This window comes from Odocoileus virginianus, chromosome 5 (assembly GCF_023699985.2).
Source record: "Odocoileus virginianus isolate 20LAN1187 ecotype Illinois chromosome 5, Ovbor_1.2, whole genome shotgun sequence".
Classification (NCBI taxonomy): domain Eukaryota; kingdom Metazoa; phylum Chordata; class Mammalia; order Artiodactyla; family Cervidae; genus Odocoileus; species Odocoileus virginianus.
The window spans coordinates 4,556,389-4,577,295 of record NC_069678.1 but is presented as its reverse complement, the minus strand read 5'-3'; the positions used below and the strand labels follow the sequence as shown (position 1 = coordinate 4,577,295).

The 20,907-nt window shown below is 41.1% G+C and overlaps 1 protein-coding gene across 1 annotated transcript in view; it reads left to right on the top strand.

Moving 5' to 3' along the window:
• Positions 1–8,856: 8,856 nt before the first annotated feature.
• Positions 8,857–20,907, top strand: part of TTF2 (transcription termination factor 2) — a 50,806-nt gene continuing 38,755 nt past the window's right edge. Inside the window, 3 exon segments of the mRNA XM_070467240.1 lie at positions 8,857–8,966; positions 9,045–9,147; positions 11,058–11,144. Of these exon segments, the coding sequence (XP_070323341.1) occupies positions 8,939–8,966; positions 9,045–9,147; positions 11,058–11,144 (218 nt within the window). The 5' untranslated portion in view covers positions 8,857–8,938.

Sequence of the window (20,907 nt, the reverse complement as noted above, 5' to 3'; positions counted from 1 at the left end):
GCATTGTCCTTCTGAGTGAGTTTGTTTCCTGGAACACACGGCTACAACACTATCACTTATATGTGGAATCTAAAAAATACAACAAACTAGTGAACATAACAAAAAAGAAGCAGACTCACAGATATAGAGAACAAACTAGTGGTTACCAGTGAAAAAATGGAAGAGGTAAGGGGCAACACAGGGTTATGAGAGTAAGAGGTAAAAACTATTAGATATAAAATAAGCTACAAGGCAGACTTCCCTGGTGGTTCAGTGGCTAAGACTCTGAGCTTCCATTACAGGGAGCCTGAGTTTGAACCTGGTCCAGGAACTAGATCCCACATGCCACAACTAAGAGTTTGCATGCTGCAAATAAGACCCAACCTGGCACAGACAAATAAATAAACTAATTATACAAATATTTAAAAAAAAAAACAAGCTACAAGGATATATTTGTACAACACGGGGAATATAGCCAACATTTTATAATTACTATAGAGTATAATCTTTTAAAATTGTGAATCATTATATTGTACACTTGTAATTTATGTGACATTATACATCAACTATACTTCAATTATAAAAAGTTAATAGCTTGTTGTTAAAATATTTTTCACAGGGGACTTCCTTGGGGGTCCAGTGATTAAGATTCTGTGCTTCCACTGCAGAGGGCATGGGTTCCATCACTAGTCAGGGAACTAAGATCTCAAATGCCATGTGGTGGCACAGCCAAAATATATATATATATATATATTTTTTTTTTTTCCCACAGAACTATATTACAGTATATATTCAGTTTTCTTACTTAACAGTATACAAATATTAACATTATGCATTAATATTTCTTTTTTCTCCTTGAGTTAATAAAAATTAATGCCAGCAAATTTGGAAAATTCAGCAAAGGCCACAGGACTGGAAAAGGTCAGTTTTCACTCCAATCCCAAAGAAGGACAATGCCAAAGAATGTTCTGACTACTGCATAGTTGCACTCATTTCACATGCTAGCAAAGTCATGCTCAAAACCATTCAAGTTAGGCTTCAACAGGACATGAAGCAAGAAATTCCAGATGTACAAGCTGGATTTAGAAAATGCTGAGAGCCAGAGATCAAATTGCCAACATCTGTTGGATCACAGAAAAAGCAAGGAGATTCGAGAAAAACATCTACTTCTGCTTCACTGACTATGCTATAAAGCCTTTGACTGTGTGGATCACAACAAACTGTGGAAAATTCTTCAAGAGGTGGGAATACCAGACCACATTACCTGCCTCCTGAGAAACCTATATGCAGGTCAAGAACAAGACATAGAACTGGACATGGAAAAATGGACTGGTTCTAAATTGGGAAAGGAGTACGTCAAGGCTGTATGTTGTCACCCTGCTTATTTAATTTATGTGCAGGGTACATCTTGTGAAATGCCAGGCTGGATGAAGCTCAAGCTGGACTCAAGACTGCTGAGAGAAATATCAAGAATGTCAGATATGCAGATGACACCACTCTAATGGCAGAAAGTGAAGAGGAACTAAAGAGCCTCCTGATAAAGGTGAAAGAAGAGGGTGAAAAAGCTGGCTTAAAACTCAACATTCAAAAACAAACAAACAAACAAACTCAATATTCAAAAAGCTAAGATCATGGCATCTGGTCCCATCACTTCATGGCAGTAGATGGGAAAAAATGGAAACAGTGACAGACTTTATTTTCTTGGGCTCCAAGATCACTGCAGATGGTGACTGCAGCCATGAAATTAGAAGACGTTTGTCCCTTGGAAGAAAAGCTATGACAAACCTAAACAGCATATTAAAAAGCAGAGACATCACTTTGCCAACAAAGGTCCGTCTAGTCAAATCTATGGTTTTTCCAGTAGTCATGTATGGATGTGAGAGTTGGACCAAAAAGAAAGCTGAGTGCTGAAGAATTGATGCTTTTGAATTGTGGTGTTGGAGAAGACTCTTAAGACTTCCTTGGACTGCAAGGAGATCAAACCAGTTAATCTTAAAGGAAATCAGTCCTGAATACTCATTGGAAGGACTGATGCTGGAGCTGAAGCTCCAATACTTTGGCCACCTGATGTGAAGAGCTGGCTCATTGGAAAAGACACTGATGCTGGGAAAGGTTGAAGGCAGCAGGAGAAGGGAACGACAGAGGATGAGATGGTTGAATGGCATCAAGGATTCAGTGGACATGAGTTTGAGCAAGCTTGGGGAGATGGTGAAGGACAGGAAAGCCTGGAGTGCTGTGTGTAGTCCATGGGGTTCCAAAGAGTCAGACATGACTGAGCAACTGAAAAACAGCAAATGTCATTTTTGCTTTTTGGTTTGTTTCATACAAACCTTTAAAGGAAAAAGCCTTTCAAGACCATCATAAAATAGGAAGATGATGGCTAATAAGCATGTGAAAAGGAGCTCAACCTCAGTAGTCATTAGGAAATGTACAGTAAGGCCGACATAAGATAACCCCTTCATAGCTGCTAGAATGACTATAATAAAAAAGAAAGACAATAATAAGTGTTGTTAAGGATGTGGAGAACTTGGAACCTTTATATGTTGCTCCTGGGATTATAAAATGGTACTACCACTTGGAAAACAGCTTGGTCATTTCTTAAAAAGTTATACATAAACTCACCATCTGACCAGCAATACCTCTCATAGGTATCTACAGAAGAGGAATGAGAACAAATGCCCACATAAAGACTTGTTAATGTTCATAACAACATTATTCCTAATAAACCCAAAGGGAAAACAATGCAAGTATCTAACAACTGGTGATGAAAATAATGGAATATTATTCGGCCATAAAGAGTGAAACATTGACGTGCATTAGAACATGGATGAACGTCCAAAACCTTGGGCTAAATGAAAGAAAACAGAGGCAACAGACTACACACCGTAAACTCTACTTATAAGAGATGTTCCCAGAAGGCGCATTTATAAATCCAGAGAGCAGATCAGTGGGGGCTGTGATGCTGGGAGTCTTAGAGCAGGCGGGTAGCCAGCTATGAGCAGAGAGATGGGGGAAGGGGCCAGGCGGCAGCTTGTAAACAGCAGGGGTCCAGGGGCAGACAAAGAAAAGCAGAAGCCTCCAGACTGACAGGAAAATACACAGGATGTTGAATGATAAGTGTCATGGAAGCATGCAAAGAAAGGTGAGGGAAGGTGGCAATCTCCTGCATAGGAATGTGACCTGTGGCTCATTATGATCTCATTACAATAAAATTAGCCTTGCAGATAAGTGCCCATCATGCACTGACCCGGTGATGCTTCTTCTTTTTTAAATTTTATGTATTTATATAATTTTGGCTATGTTGGGTCTCTGTTGACCTGTAGGGGCTACCCTCTAGTTGTGGCAGGCTTCTCACTGTGGCGGCTTCTCTTGCTGTGTTTTAGGGTGTGTGGGCTTCAGTAATTGTGGTGCGTGGCTTGTGGCATGTGCGATCGTCCCAGACCAGAGATCTCACCCATGTATTCTTCACCACTGAGCCACCAGGGAAGCCCAACACTCCTATAAAGACAAAAATCCCTCCTCCCTTTGGGAAGATGGAATTGGGATGAAAATCAGGGAAGACAACAGTGTGATCCCCGAACTCCTCCTTCTCCAGTGAAATATCCCGTCCCTTCATTTGTATGCCCCTCAAAACTGGCCTGCCACGGAAACCCAGGACAGCATCTCCTCACCTGTCTGCCAGCTTTCAGCCTGAGAGCACATTCTGGCTTAAATAAATTCTCACTTTACAGTCTTAATCTCCCTGCTACATCTCTGAATTCTTTCTCAAGATGAAGCAAAAACCTTCAATTCACTGAGAACAAGGGTGTTGTGTCAGTTGACTATACACAGGTTTGAGGGAAGTTTTGGGGATGATGGACATGTGCTAAAACTAGATTGTGATGATTGTTGCACAACTTTATAAATTTACTTTTAAAAGTACTGAATAGTATACTTAATGAAAAACAAAAATAGATGAAGGGGTGCCAGGTTTGAACCATTTTGGGGATAATAATTTAACACCAGTGACATTTGGAACCTAATAGAAAATATTGGCACAAAAGAACTTATAAAATCTCTTCCCTTTTCCTAATAACCAAATTTGTCCTTACTATATTCTCATCTTGACTATGCCTTTATCAATGGTAAAGTTTAAAACGGTCATATAGTTGAAAGGCACGAAATAAAATGAAACTGAATTACCACCGCTTATCACTAAAGAGCGTGAAAACAGAAGTGGGCCTTGTGTTTGGTTTTTATGTTAATATGCTGCTACCTAGTGATCATTTATAAAACAGCAGGACTTGATTTGTTTTGTTTCCTTGGGTTTGTTGAGCTGCATCTGTATAACACAAATATTTGAATACTTGGCTATGTATAGGTTAAATGTCTGAATGAATCACTGAATAATTTATGCTTCCTAAAAATACTGTGGTGGCAAGAATTGGGATAGGAGTCCCTCCAAAGTGACTTCCAGTTCCTGATCTGTCTGATGTCAGCTTTGTGACTCTGAGCCAGGAAGAGATTAATCTTTTGGTTCCAAAGTTCAAGTAGTGGGACTCTGTAAGCAAGTGGCTCTCTAAACTTTGGTGTTCCATTCTGTAAAATGGGGATAAAGGAATACCTGCCCCCAGGGTAGCTGTGTGAATTAAAACCACTTACAAGTGCTGTCTGTAAAAGCACTTATCTCAGGGCTTTCCTGGTGGTTCAGTGGTTGAGAATTCATCTTGCAGTGCAGGGGGCACAGGTGCTACCCTTGCTCTCCGAGGGTCCCTCACGCACGGAGCAACTAAACCCACGTGTCACAGCTACTGAGCCTATCTATGCTTCAGAGCTCAGGAACCGCAGCTACTGAGCCTGTGCTCCATAACATGAGAAGCCACTGCAATGGGAAGCCTGTGCACTGCAATTCGAGAGCAATGCCTCCTTGCTGCAACTACAGAAAGCCCACATGAAGCAACAAAGACCTAGCACAACCAAAAATAAGTAAATAATTTTTTTTTTTAAAGCACTTACCTCAAAATACACTGCAGGAATAGGCTACAGTATTGCTTTACTATAGTAAATATGCCTCATAGGGACAAAAAATCCTTTACCTACTCTTTAAAATTAGTTACCCTTCCCACCCCACCCCAAAGCAATGAGCAAAAACCCAGAGGGATATAATTTGAAATAAATTTAGATTATCCTCTAATTGGAGTGGCATATTTGGACAACTTAATGTTTAAAACAATGAAAAGGAATAAAAGAGGGATGAGTTGTTCTATTCTTTCCTGAGAATAAAGAAGATGGAGAGAACAGTGAGCAGGCCTGGTCATTCCTAGTTTTTACTTTAACCATTCCTAATTATTGTCTATAACTTCAGTTTGCTTTTCTGCCCTCTAGCGCTGCATGAGCTACATTCTGCACCTACTTCTTTTAACTCTATGCTAATTACATCCTATATCTGTGCTCACCTTTATAGCACTCTCTTGGAGACCATTCCTCATAGTTTTTCTCTTTTTGCATTATATCAATAGAAAGAAGGCCACAGTACAATACACAGAAGACAATGGACCCAATTACCGGGCTACCTGATGCCAGCCTGTGACCATTTTTTTGAAACAATGCAAGAGGAAGAATAAAAGATCCTTACAGCTTTAAACAGCTTTGTTCATCACCAACCTCTGATTGCGAGCCTTCATCCATATAATCCCCCAGATTCCTCATGGAGGGGGCGCTTGAGTCTGCTCTGCCTCCCCTCCACATGCTGAGGATTAAAGCCATCTTTCTATTTCCTCCAAAGTCTCTCTCCATACTTTTTAGTTGGCTTTGGTGGGCAGAGAAAGCCAGGATTTGGGGAGGCATCAGTTGCATAGAACATGAATTTTACAAATAATTAAAACTTAGAATTTCTGATTATTTCCATCACTCACTCAATGGACATGAGTTAGAGCAAACTCCAGGAGATAATGAAGGACAGGGAAGTCTGGCGTGCTGCAGTTCTTGGGGTCACAAAGAGTCATACATGACTTAGTGACTGAAAAACCAGAGAGTGACAAGAAAGTCAAGGGGTGACTTCCAGCTGATACCCTCACCGCCAGTATCTTATAGATGCCTTTCATGTTTAATGGGACTAGGGTCTGCCTGCAGTGCGGGAGACCCGGGGTTCAATCCCTGGGTCGGGAAGATCTCCTGGAGGAGGGAATGGCAACCCACTCCAGTATTCTTGCCTGGAAAATCCCATGGACAGTGGAACCTGGTAGGCTACAGTCCATGGGGTTGCAAAAAGTCGGACATGACTGAGCAACTTCACTTTTCATGGTTAATATATGCCACTCAGTACAATGCTGACCAATAATATACAACTGCTTTATTTCCCAGGAATTGAAATGTGTGTTTGTACCACTCTGGATTTTATTCCACAGGTCAGAGAACCAGTCTGCTTAAGGATTAATACCATCTAAAACTAAAGAGTCCTTAGGATGCTGAAACATTTAGGTGATTGAGCCGAGATTTTATTTTCCTTGCAGGTGTTTTGGTATTGCCTATACACTGTTTTTAACAACTTTACTGAAGAACAGACATCATAGAATTCACTTATTTAAAGTGTATCATTCCCTGAGTCTTAGGAAATGTATACAATTGTGCAGCTATTACCACAACTGAGTTTTAGAACAATTCCGTCACATACTTTTATGTCTGACCACCTCCATGCACAAAGAATTTATTGGCTCATTAACCTGTGGATTTAAACCACTGAGCTTTAGGATCTAGCCTAGGGATTCATTTTGAATACATCAAGTTTTAAAGCAAAACAAACTCAAAGTCTCAACTTTATTAAAAATAAGGGTCCATAAAGCACATTGTGTCCAAAGGGCTCTCCAAGAGTTTATAGGCAAATTAAGGATATAAACAATATACACATACTAATGTATATATTTTGAAAAGTGTATATTGTATAATTCTCTGTGTGTGTTAGTCAGTGGTATCTGACTCTTTGCACCCCCATGGACTGTGACCAAACTTATGGGAGAAATAATCCCCCATTCTGTGATTTGGCTGTGCACCCTTTCATGGGGTTTGACCTGAGACACTAGCTTGAATACTTGACAGAGGAAGAGGTCCCTCCTTAATGGGACACTTAAGAGGCCCTGATTTTGCCTTGTTTCAAAAAGGCATTTCTAAAGAAATAATTAAATTATCATGCCCCTTGTCCTGCAAATCCAATATTCAAGCTCTAATTCTCCTAATATAGCATTTATTGAATACATGAATAGAACTCTCTCAATGCGAGAATTACAATCTGGGTATAATGAAACTGTCACTATTTGTTTTTTTACTCCTTTCCTATTTCTACATTTATCTATAGGTGTTTCAGAAGGGATAATTATGTATAAATTTACTCTACTTTGCTTCCAGACACATCTTTAGTTCTAAGAGTTTACTGGGATCTCCACTTATCGTGGCATTCAAATGCTATTACATTGTTATTTAAGTGTTCAGTATGTGCTAGATCAGTCTCCTCCAAATACTGAGCAAGTTCTTTGTGGTTAGAATAGTCGTCTTAAACTTTATATGTGAATGAATGGATTGTATATTTCCTAAGCACCTAGTTCACATTGGGTATACAAAAAGCTATTTATTAAGAACTTGTTTAATTCTTAATAAACAAGAATTGTTTGTTCTCAGGTTTGTCTCCCCTCCTCTGGCTCCCTATGACATTTACATTCACCACATAGCTCAGATTTCCTAGAACTTGCAGATTTTCCTGTCCTACTGTCTCTGTAAATACAGTTACACACGCACACCATATGTCTGTACATATGGTCCTCAATAGTTGTAAGATTAAGCCGTCTCTCTTGCCATGTCTGATTCCTATTCCTCCCTTTTTGTTGACTAAGAGATCTGATTACGATTTCAAATAGTCCCCTTTCTTTTAATTACATCCTCGATTTTTAATATTACAAACGCATACTGATAGAAAAAGTCTGACAATACAAAATATGCAGTATAAAACTCCCTTTCACCAAAGGCGATCTATTCCTCCTGTTGTTTCCACTTTGACATTTCTAACTCAGGTCTCCCACACTGAGTGCCTAGAGAACGTATAGCACACAGAAGGCAGTTTTCTGAGCACCGTCGGCCAACTGCCCACTCACTAATTCTCTGACCTGGGGGGACTCACTCAAACTTTTGAATCTCGGGGTCCTTAAAATGTTGCGCATCCCCACCAGGTTGTCAAGACAGACGTGTATGGATAAGGACTGTGTTGTGGGGTTCCAGAGAAGTCTTCAGGCCCGCTCTACAACAGACTGGTCAGTTCACCGCTTAGCTATAAAGGACGCCCCAACGGCCCTCACTCGCACCCCGCTTCGCCTCCACATGCAAATCCAGTGCCTCTTCCAGAGGCGGCGGCTTCTCTGGGATTCCCCTCCCTAGAGATCGAGCGCGGAGGCGGAGCGCCCACCAGCGCTAGGCCCCGGCTGGCATCCAGAAGACCGCGAAGCTCTAGGCGCTCTCGGCCTCGGGGAGAAGAGAGTCTTTTTTTTTGTAGAGCTCCTCTCTGCAGTCTGTAATGCCTGCTTCCTCTAGGGATGCCTCTAGGTCTTAAATGCGTGCAAGGTAGAGTCGACCAGTTCCTTCCTCGCAAAGCTTCCCTCCTCCGGAAAGCCCCGCCAACCTCCAAAACTCACTCTAGCTTCAGCCACGCCCCACGGGCCAAAGACAATGTTCCCCCCCCTCCCCCCGCTCCATTTTTTATTTCTGCGCGCCGCGAATCTCAGGGCGGCCGTGATTGGGTGGAGGTGAGCACATTTCCCGTCTGATTGGCTGATAGTAGCTAGGGTGGGTGTGGCTAAAGCCGCGGCGGTGAATTATGGGGGATTAAGAGTGGAGGAGGTGGGTGACGAACGTTTCCTGAATGAGGAGGGCGGAGAAAAAGGCGGAAGCAGGCGTTGGGAGAGGCGGTGGCTTCTGAGAAGAGGAAAGCTGGGGCGAGATGGAAGTAGTTAGGTGTCCGGAGCATGGTAGGAGGTCAGGGCCTAAGGGTCCAAGGGGTCTGCCAGCCTAGCTTGGTGTAATCGTTGTCGACCTTCTCTCCTTAGGGACTTTATGTCTTCTGAAGACCGGCGTCCGAGAGGGCCCGAATAAAGGAAAGAGCTTCTACGTGTGCCGGGCGGACACTTGCAGCTTTGCGCGGACCGCCGAGTAGGTCTCCGAGCTAGGCACAGTTCCCTGGGGCTGCGCGTGGCCACTCAGGAGGAGTCGCCAGCTCCCCGCTGCCCAGAAGGGCCAGGAGAGCTGGGACTCCTGGTCTTCAGAGCCAGGGCCCTTTAAGGAGTTGGTAATCCCCGGCACGTTAGGGACACGCTCCGCTCTTGCTTGCTCTGTGACCCATGGCTGTTCCCTTTCCCTCTCTGGGCCGCCAAGGCTCTCGTTTATAATCTGGAGGACTGTCTACATCTGGATCCTTCTGGGCCGTTTAGTTCTGGGTTCACTGGCCTGGCCTTGCCGTCCCTTTTCCTGTTGGGACATTACTCCCACCCCGTTTATAATTGAGAACGTGCAGACATAGCAGAAAATAATTGGCTCCAGCTTTACACTAGTCTTAGGCCGAATTGGTTTCCAAATGTTTGAGGTTAAAACACCCTGGTAGTCAGATTAAAGCGACCCTTAAAAACAGGATCCTCTGCAATTAAGTGGTGAGTTTGATACTCGACAAAAACAAATTAGGGATTAAACCTGAAAAGACATAAGTAATCTGATTCAGCACTCTAGTTTTTACAAAATTAAAAGCTGAGACCGAGAAATAATAAGCATCTTCTTTGAAGTGAGAAAATACTGTTCTCATAAGTATTGTTAATATTTCATAGTATCTGGTGTCCACAGTTTCTATGTGAAATTTTAGACTATCACAAAATCACGCATTTTTCCCTGCTTTCTACTGAACTTGGTGTAGAAAAGGCATTTTCTACATGTGTAAGACACTATGGATATCAACAGAAAAGAAAGTATTTTTTTTTCAAAACATATATTAGCTTCTCATGTTTTTCCCACATGATTTAGATGATTTGTGTTTTTGTTACACTTTAAAACTTAAGTGGAAGATTTTTTACCTTTTTTCAGATTTAGAAAATAAATTTTTTAGAGGAAGTATTTTCTTAGCCTTCTAATAAGTTGTGTTTTCATTTGAAAGAAATTACTGGGATCCATTTAAATTAAATACAAAATGACTTTACTTAAATTAGTGTTAAATCTTGAGATAGAAGGCACCAAACAAATTTCTCAAGCTATAAACATCATTATGTCAGGGTTTACTGTTTAATTTCTAATATGTATATGGAGCTTCTTAGGTTCATTACTTAGCTCAAGTTTCATGAGACATGAAAGCATATTCGGATTTGTAGAAATTAAATATTAATGGCAGCATAAGATTTGGTTTTAAATGAAAAGGAAAATGCCCTTATGTAAAGTACCATTTATAAGAACATATTGCTATACAAACTAGTATAATAATATTTGACTCAAAAGATGGTTATTTGATAATTTGACCCATTTATAATATGTCTGGTAACCAGATTATAAGCAAAAAGAAGGAAAATGCCACAGGTCATATGAGAGTGCTTTAGATTTTCACTCTTAAATATTATACATTAATTCTTTCCTACTAAGAAGTTGGAAGGGAGGAGTTAAACTTAGACCAATCAAGCATGAAGTGAATTAGTAGAGTGTGTTGCCAGAGTCCTCAGGTTGATAGTGACAGCTAACAGGTTATTAGAGGGAAAAGGATGATAAGAGAACCTGGGAAAAAGTCACAGCTTGGAGGAATCACAGTATAGTGGTACATAGCACAATATCATTTTAAACTTGAGTCCTCAGGAAAAAGATAGGTATGTTTATTGTCATGCTTTATTTGGGGGCATGAGAAAAGATGAAGAGATAGGCCCTTTCCCCAGAGGAGTGCACGTGGACAAGAAAGTGTGTGGGATTCACAAACCCAGTAGAGATTATACATGGGCCCTTATGTTTAAAACACATATTTTAGATTTCATTTTAGGATACTGGCCTCTATTCTTTACCTCCTAAAACACAAATTTCCTTTTTTTTTTTCCTTCTAGCATTCCTGTTTCTCACTGTTTATTGCATGAGGACTTTGTGGTAGAGCTTCAGGGTCTATCTCTATCACAGAGCAAGAAAGAATACAGGTAAGTGTCCAAAAGGAACAGCTAAGTGTATTTGTTTTTGTTTTCCTTTGCCTGGAAGGGTTATGGTGAGGTGTTTTCCTAGGATTGACTAGTCTTTAAAAGTCAGTAAGAAACAAATGGTGTTTCTGTATGCATTGAATATCTTCTGGACTGTCACTTCCTAACTTCTGAGCTACTCGTTGATGTGAGAAATCTGACCTCTGGTTAATTTCTGGATAAACTGCTTCACCTCCCTCACTCTCCAGCTTTCAAGTAGCCAATAACATCAGCTCACCAGCAGTCATTAATTTGCACTTGCTTGTCAACTTTCTCATTCTGGTAGTAGAATGAAAGTGAAAGTTAGTTGCTCAGTCATGCCCAACTCTTTGCGACCCCATGGACTGTAGCCCACCATGCTCCTCTGTCCATGGGATTCTCCAGGCAGGAATACTGGAGTGGGTTGCCATTCCCTTCTCCAGGGGATCTTCAGTCTCCAGGGGTTGAACCCGGGTCTCCCACATTCCAGGCAGAATCTTTACCATATGAGCCACGAGGTCATGTGTAAAAATGTCTAATGTATGTTAAGCACTCAATAAGTGCCAGTTGCCTTTTCTATGGGCACTCAGAAGAAGGGCAGGGAAGTCTATATAGGTGGCAGATGAGATTTGTCATGAGTATTGAAAAGCAAGTAGGAATTCCCTAGGGGCAAAAAAGAGGTCGTATATAACACCAGTATCCTGCATTAGTATATGGAGGCGTGAAGTAATTGCAAACATTTGGTTCAATGGTTTTTTGTTTGTTGTTTAGCCACTAAGTCATGTCCAACTCTTTTGCGATCCCATGGACTGTTGCCCTCCAGGCTCCTCTGTCCATAGAATTTCCCAGGCAAGAATACTGGAGTGGGTTGCCATTTCCTTTTCCAGGGGATCTTGTCAACTCAGGGATCAAACCCAGGTCCCTGGCATTGACAAGCTGATTCTTTACCACTGAGCCACCAGGGAAACTCTGTTCAGTGGTCATTTAGCATATACTTAAGCAGAGATTCAGAAGATAATACTGGCCAGAAAGGCAGGGGCCAGATGTAGTAGTCTTTATATGACATTTATATGTAATGGTCTTTATATGACAGTTTGAAATTTATATATTCTAGATTGATTCCTCCCCCCAAATATAGGCACTCAAGTACCATCGTCACAATTTTATATAACTGAAAACTGCCTGTACTACTATATTTCTTTACTGAGTTATGTATACATGCAATAAGATGCACAGTTCTTAAGTGTTCAACTAGTTGACTTTTGTTTGTTTTCTGGTTGAGTTTTAAGAAAGGTATATACCTATCCTAAAACCAAGATTCCAGTCAAAATATAGAATATTTATTTCCTTTACCTCATTAAGTGCCATTGGGTCCCATCTAGATAATCCCTCCACCTATCATAGTTAATCACTGTTTTGATTCATACTGCATGTATTCTTTTGTATCTGGCTTCTTTTATGTAACAGTGTCTGTAGAGATTCATCCATGTAGTTGTATCTGTCAGTAATTCATTCTTTATTATTGCCCAGAATACCATTTTGAATACCATTTATGAAAGCGATTTTGTTTCATGTAGTTTTTTGCTGTTTCTGTATATCTTCTTTGATGAAGTATCTGTTTAAAATTTTGCCCATTTTTTTAATTGAAATTTTTATTGACATAATTACATATTCACAGGCAGCTTAAGAAATAGTACAGGAGATCCTCTGCAGACTTACACATTACCTAATGGCATGTATACATTATACATTTAGTTCTATGCAACTTTATTATGTGTGCATGCATGCGTACTTCGTTGCTCCGTCGTTTGTGACACTTTGTGACCTCATGGATTATAACCTGCCAAGTTCCTCTGTCTGTGGGATTCTCCAGGCAAGAATACTGGAGTGGGTTGCCATTCCCTTCTCCAGGGACCTTCCCAGTCCAGGGATTGAACCTAGATCTCCTGCATTGCAGGCAGATTCTTTACCAACTGAGCCACCTTTTGTGTATTTATTACAACAGTCAAGATATTGAGCAGTTCCTTTACTGGAGAATCCTTGTTGACCTGTTGTAACTATACCCACCTTCCTCTTATTTCCCTCTGTATACTCCTGGCAACCATGAACCTGATCTCTAGTTCTCAAATGCTGTCACTTTAAGATGTTACATACATGGAATCATACAGTGTAACTTTGGGGGATTTTTTCTCTCTTCAAAATTGTGTTGTCTTTTGTTACTGAGTTGGAAGAATTCCTTATGTATTCTCTGCACAGGTCCTTTGGCAGATATATATATTGTGTATTTTCTCCCCCAGTCTGTGGCTTTGGTTTTCTTGACTGTCTTTTGAAGAGTAGAAACTTTTCATTTTATGAAATCCAATCTATCGTTTTTTTTATGATTTGTGCTTTTTGTCTTCTGTGAGGAATCTTTGCCTACCTCAAGATCATAAAGTTCTCTAATGGTTTCTTTTAGAAGTTTTATAGTTGTTTTCTTTATTTTTTTTTAATGACTTTTTTGTTTAGTCTACGCCTTTGTTGTTGTTCAGTTGCTCAGGCTTGTCCAATTCTGCAAGCCCATGGACTGCAGCATGCCAGGCTTTTCTGTCTTTCACTATCTCTCTGTGCCCTACCTCAAATTAATTTGACATACCTTATGAGATAGAAGTTCATTTATTTTTTCATGTAGTATTGAATAAATGCTATTCAATTGTTTCAGCACCATTTTTTGAATGTTTCCCATGGAAACACTTGGCACCTTTGTGAAAAATTGGTTGACCACCATGTGTGGATCTATTTCTGGACTTGCTAGTCTCTTCCATTGATCTTTTTATCTATCCTGACATGATCAAATAAGATCCTGTGAGTCTTCCCACTTCCCTCTTCAAGATTTGCTATTCTGGGTCCTTTATATTTCCATATAAAATGTAGAATCACCCTTTACAGTTTCCTCAGAAAACTCAGTTGGGATTCTATTGAATCTGTATAGATCAGTGTAGGGAGAACTGATATTAATCTTGGTCTTCCAGTCCATGAGCATGGTATATTTACTTATGACATTTAAAATTTCTTTTAGCATTGTGGAATAGTTGATTATAGAGTGCTATATACCCTTTTGGTTAAATTTAGTCCTCAGTGTTTACGTTTCTTGACACTCTTATGAATGGAATTTTTAAACAATCATTTATTTACTTATTTTTGGTTGTGCTGGGTCTTTGTTGCTTTGCACAGGCTTTCTCTAGTTTTGGTGAGTGAGGGCCACTCTTGGTTGCAGTGTGCAGGCTTCTTATTGCTGTGGCTTCACTTGTTGCGGAGCACAGGCTCTAGGCTCTCAGGCTTCAGTAGTTGCAGCTTGTGGCCTCTCAAGCACCAGCCCAGTACTTGTGGCTCACCAGCTTATTCGCACATGTGTGATCTTCCTGGACCAGGGATCCAAGCTGTGTCCCCTGCATTGGCAGGCAGATTCTTACCCACTGCGCCACCAGAGAAGTCTTTAAAAGTGGAATTTTTAAAAATTTCACTTTTCTATTGTTTCCTGCTAGTACAGCGGGGCCAGTAAGCCTTTAGTGCCTCAAGTTAGAACAATCTCCTTTACATACTACTGGGGGCCCTGGATCATACAGAAATACTGTTCTATGTGGTAGGAAGACACTGAAGAATTTATTATTCAATTTGCATCAAAAGAAGAACTATGGAAGTTAGATTAGGAGGTGATGGCAGTGGAGGCAAGGAGCCCACTGAACTATGTGGGGCTCTAGAATGCCTACTACCTGGCACGTTCATGACCTCTTCATTGAATCTACTGTGACAGGTTTTAATATCCCTGTTTTATAGACGGATGAGGAAACATTTAGAGAGGTTAGAAAAGGAATTTGAGGTCCCAGCATTATAGTGTGGCCTGGCTGGCATTGGAGCCTTGTTGTTGTTGTTATTTAGGTGCTAAGTTGTGTCTGATTCTTTTGTGACCCCACGGAATGTAGCCCACCAGGCTTCCCTGTCTATGAGGATTCCCAGGCGAGAACACTGGAGTGGGTTTCTAGTTCCTTCTCCAGGGGACCTTCCCAATCCAGGGATTGAACCTATGTCTCCTGCATTGACAGGCAGATTCTTTGCCACTGAGCCCACCAGGGAAGCCCCTGGGATTTGAGCCTAGATCTAACCAACTCCAGGCACACCCACTTTCTCTAAGTGAAAGGCGAATTTAGATTGAAGCCCTGGCTATAGAGTTGGGTGTGCTTAGACTGGTGGATCAGATAGTAGAGAATCTGCCTGCAGTGCAGGAGTCCTGGGTTTGATCCCTGGATTAGGAAGATCTGGAGAAGGGGATGGCTACCCACTCCAGTATTCTTGCCTAGAGAATTCCATAGTCAGAGGAGTCTGGCAGGCTACAGTCCATGGGGTGGAGAAGAGTCAGACAGGACTCAGTGACTAACACACACACACAGACTGGAGAACACTTGCTGAAAGAGAATTGATACAACATGTTTCCTGGTGGTTAAGCATGTTCATTTCCTCCATTTACTCAGCTGGGATAGCAGTCATGGTAGCACTGGATTCCCCGGGCTGCGAGGGTCAGTGCAGTCAGTCATGTGTGTGGTCACTTCCTTTGGTGTTTAGCACATGGTCAGTGCTCAGGAAATGGTTTCCTGGGTGGGTGAGTTTACCATTGAGCAAAACAAGGAAGGAAAGTTGACATCAGTAGAGATCACTAACACATACAGCTTTGGACTCATTGTGTCTTATGTGAAGCAGGCTGGACAGGTGAGTGGGCAGCTCCAAGGAGGTCTAGGCTGAGGACAGAATCTTGAGAACTTGTCTCTGTTACTCTTCACACGAGGTCGAGGAGGCTGAGGTGCTCATTATTTTAAAAATAGAAAAAGAATGCTTGAATGTATTTCTTTTAGCTCAAATCTAGAACACTTATTAAGAGGTACTTACTAGAGTTTTGAAAAGATTGTTTTAGCACAAATAAAATACAGTTCTACAGCACACAACAAATTAACAACAAAGCAAAAAAAAAAAAAAACCCAGCAAAAAATCCAACAAGTATACCCTGATAGGTGGTATAGGCTGAAAATTTTAAAAAGCAATAGGTAATGTATCTATGGATGTTGACTTCCTTAGTAGACAGTAAAGCATTTAGCCAGAATCCCTGTACTCTGGAGAAAGACATCATGTAGCACAAGCTTTTCTTCCCCCAAATTGGGTTTTCTTTTCAAGAACTTAAAGAACTTTGTATCCTTGAATTAGTACTGTTATGTTTAATGCTTAACCTAGCTAGGAGACAGGTGTAGCAGACTAGTGGAGGGGAGTTGTAAACCGAAGTAACACTGAGGTGCCCATTCTTACCTTGGCATGAAGCTGCTTTTTTGTGTAGTTCTCTAACTAAACACCAGATGGTACCACTCACCAGCATTTGACTGGCCCTTCAGCCATGACCCTGTTGTTGGGCATTAAAGAAAACTATGATTGTTGCTCAGTAAAACCAGAGAGAACAACTCCTGGCTTGACATGAACAATGTGGCACTTGTTGATATACGGATGTTGGATATGGTTGTCAGGCTCCTGAGTTCCTCTTCTCTCCTCTCTTCCCTCTCTCTCTCTCTTTTAGCTTTTATTCTCAAGGATCAAAATAGATGGTAATTTTCTTCGTCTATAGATTGGTAAAACAGGTTTTAGTTCTTTAAATGATTGTACTGGGATGTTCAAAGTACTTTTATGTTTTTACTTTTTTTTAAGAGGTTTTTTTTGGCTTCACTGGGTCTTCATTGCTGTGCACGGGCTTTCTCTAGTTGTGGAGAGCAGGGGCTGCTCTTCGTTGCAGTGTGCAGGCTTCTCATTGCGGTGACTTCTCACGTTGTAGCGCAAAGGCTCTTGGCATGCGGGCTTCAGTAGTTGTAGCAGATAGGCTCAGGAGTTGTGCCTCACCTGCTTGGTTGCACCAAGGCATGTGGAATTTTCCCAGACCAGGGATCGAACCCATGTCCCCTGCATTGGTAGGCAGATTCCTATCCACTGTACCACCGGAGAGGTCCCCCAAAATGCTTCATTTTTAATAGCACGTGAATCTGTGCACATCTAGGACACCCCTTTTGTGGTAGGTTGATTACTGGGTAAAATTGGCATGCAGAGTATCTAACCCAATGATGATTACCTAGGCTGATGACAGAGAGGCACTGGGACATGAGCCAGACCCATGCAAAAGGACCTCGGGCTCCAGCCACCCATAAAGAATCCCACTCAACAAAGCCGGTGCTTTGACTAGGTACTGTGGAGTATCATGCACTGTGCTGTACCACAGAAGTGATCCTTGTATGGAAGTGTTATTATGTGTGTGTGCTCACTCAGTCAGTGGTGTCCGACTGTTTGCGGCCCCAGGGACTGAGGCCCCCCACACTCTTCTCTCCGTGGGGTTTTCCAGGCAAGAGTACTGGAGTGGGCTGCCCTTTCCTTCTCTAGGGGATCTTCCTGACCCAGAGATTGAACCAGCATCTCTTGCATCTCCTGCCTTGGCAGGCCCACTGGGACACCTGGGAAGCCCATGGAGAGGATATTAGCCTTTTATAATGTGTACAGCAGTTCCTTTCCCCAGGTTGCCTTTTTTCTTGTAATTTTGCCTATGGCATTTTTACTATATGGACATTTAATACTTCTGTGTAGTCAAATTACTAAATCCTTTATCTCTCAGCTGCAGGATTTTGTCATTCCCTTTTTACTTTAGAAGTGCCAAAATATTCATCTCTGTTTTTTTTCCTAGAACATTTATAGTTTTATTCTATACATTTTTGTTCCATCTTGAATTTTTGTGTAAAAGGTGAGGTAGAAATCCAGCTTTATGTTTTTCCACTGCTGCATGTGGAGAAGTGAACCCATATTTCTAAGGGCCCTAAGACACGACTGGGATAAGAGTTAGACACAGGAAGGTTGGTGAGCAGTCTGATCTGCTTGTTAGAGTGCTAAATTGTATGTGTTCAAATGCCAGATGTTTCTCTGACTGTAAAACCAACAGTAGGAGATTAAGGCTGGTGAAGATTACTGAGAAAGTGGAGGAATTGAGACTTGAACTTGGCCTTGAATGATCCCTATCTGATTTTTTCATTCTTCTTGTTCATAACCAATGCCTTGGAAAATAATTAATGAATATACTGTAGAAATGACACTCTTTTTCATAGTGAACTCATTGTTTGCTTTCTCTATGACAATGTATTTCCACCGCTTTCTCTGTTGATTTACAATTTAATAAACATAACAAACTTTTATCCTAAAAACAGAGAAGTTCATCTAGATTATTTTTAATGAAAATGTAAGCAGAAACATTTTTTGCAGTGTGCCTGGCACATAGCTGATGCTTAGTGTGTGTTGTTGACTCCAAATCTTGCCCTTCTCTTGAAAGTCTATGAAGTTTGGGCTTTAAAATACATGCTACTTATAAAACATTCTTTCAGTTAAGGTTTCAGGTACTTGATACACTTTGAACAGCAAGAATTTGTTCTTGACTTGTTTTCATAAGTAGTAGGACTCCCTAATAGTAGCCTTTCTTTGAGTTTTTTGCAATCAAGGCATTTCAGAAATTTTCAGAACTATATGTTCAGAACTAAATTTTCTTATTGCAGTAAGAAAAAATTAAAGAGACCAACACATGTTTTTTATGGTGAACTTGAATGAGAAAATTATGAGTTTGTGTGATAGGAGCTGGTCCTTTCTTCTTTTTTAAAAATGATTTTATTTATTTATTTTTTTTGGTTGCATTGGATCCTTGTCTGCATCAGCTTTCTCTAGTTGTGGAGAGTGGGGGCTACTCTGGAGGCAGTGTGTGGGCTTCTTATTGTGGGGTCTTCCTTTGTTGTAGAGCATAGACTCTGTGCACGGGTTTTAGTAGTTTTGGCATGCAGGCTCAGTAGTTGTGGCGCATGGGCCTAATTGCTCCGTGGCATGTGGAACCTTCCTGAACCAGGGATCAAACCCATGTCCCCACATTGGCAGGTGGATTCCTATCATCTGTACCACTAGGAAAGTCCATGTCTTCTTTTTCACTCTTATGGAATACTTGTCCATTTGGAGCTTGTTATCTTTGCTTTTACATCCAAGTGCAGTGGTGGCATCGAGGGGTTGTGATCTGCTCAGGATTCATTTTGGGTTAGGACTCAGACTGTTGTGATTTGTGTTGTATTTGTTGTTTAGTCGCTAGGTTGTGTTCGATTCTGCAACCCCATTTCTGCTAGAAAATGGATTGTGGCCCCTCAGGCTCCTCTTCCCTAGGATTTCTCAGGCAAGAACACCGGAGTGAGACTCCATTTCCTTCTCTAGGGCATCTTCCCAATGCAGGGATCGAACCCGCGTCTCCTGCATTGGCAATCGGATTCTTTGCCACTGAGCCACCAGTAAAGCCCTTGTGTTATGTATCACAGTACTAATTTAAGAAGTTAGAAAAAGGACAAGAAATTAAACAGAAAGAAAGCAGAAAGAAGGAATTAATGCAGATAAAACTGAACTTAAGGAGGTAGAAAGGAGAAAAGTTAGCTAATAAATAAAATCTAGAAGCTAATTGATGAAGAAAAACAGAGAAGGCTCTAATATACAGCATGAAATATAGAGAGTTGCCCAATGGATATATTAAAACACATGTGAAATTACATATGCAAAAGGTTATTCATTGTGATATTGCTCTTAATAGTAAAGGATTGGAAATAACCAGAGGGGTCTGGTTAAATAAATAATGGAACATCCTTATAGTGGAAAACTGCTGCTGTGTAAAAACCTGTGCAATTGTAGAAAATACGTACACATAAAGAAGTCCTTTATGTATATGTTTTTATAGAAAAATCTCCAAGACATATTGTTCAGTTAAAAAAAAGCAAGCAAGGTATTTAGTAGTATGTATCCTATGCTACCTGGGCTTCCCTGGTAGCTCAACTGGTAAAGAATCCGCTTGTAATGCTGGAGACTCCGGTTTGATTCCTGGGTCGGGAAGATCCCCTGGAGAAGGGATCGGCTGCCCACTCCAGTATTCTTGGGTTTCCCTGGTGGCTCAGACAGTAAAGAATCCACCCTCAGTGTGGGAGACCTGGGTTCAATCCCCGAGTTGGGAAGATCCTCTGGAGGAGGGCATGGCAACCCACTCCAGTATTCTTGCCTGGAGAATCCCCAAGGACAGAGGAGCCTGGTGGGCTACAACCTATGGGGTCGCAAAGAGTCGGACGCAGCAGAGCGACAGCATAGCACAGCATACTACGCTACCCACTTGAGTAGATAAGGAAGAAATAAAGAAAATACAATGACCTGAATAGTCATTAAAACCATCTCTGGAAAGGCAAACAAAAAACTAAGAGAAATGGTTACTTGGGAGGGATGTGAACTGAACAGATGGAGAGGAGGTGCTTTTCACTGTCATTTTATACTTTTTGATTGAGCATTTTACCTATTTAAACAATTAAGTGGAATGCATAATTTCAAAGGCTCTTATTTAACTGATTAATTTTGAGGAGTCATTTGGGGTAAGGAAGAATTCAGTTGGTTCTGTTTAATTCAACAATACTTAACTATTATGTACAAGCAGTGAGGCTTAGGAATAAAGAGATATTTATTGCCTTCTAGTTGCTGACAGGCAGATATGAGCTTAATACAACTATATATGACAAAATTACAGAAGCAGTACAATGCATGAATAGGGCAGAGAGTGTGCAAAGGCGGTATGTCTTGAACTGGGTGTGGAGGGACCTGTAGGATTGACAGCTGGTGATGGGGTAATGGTGGGCAAATAGGGATAAGG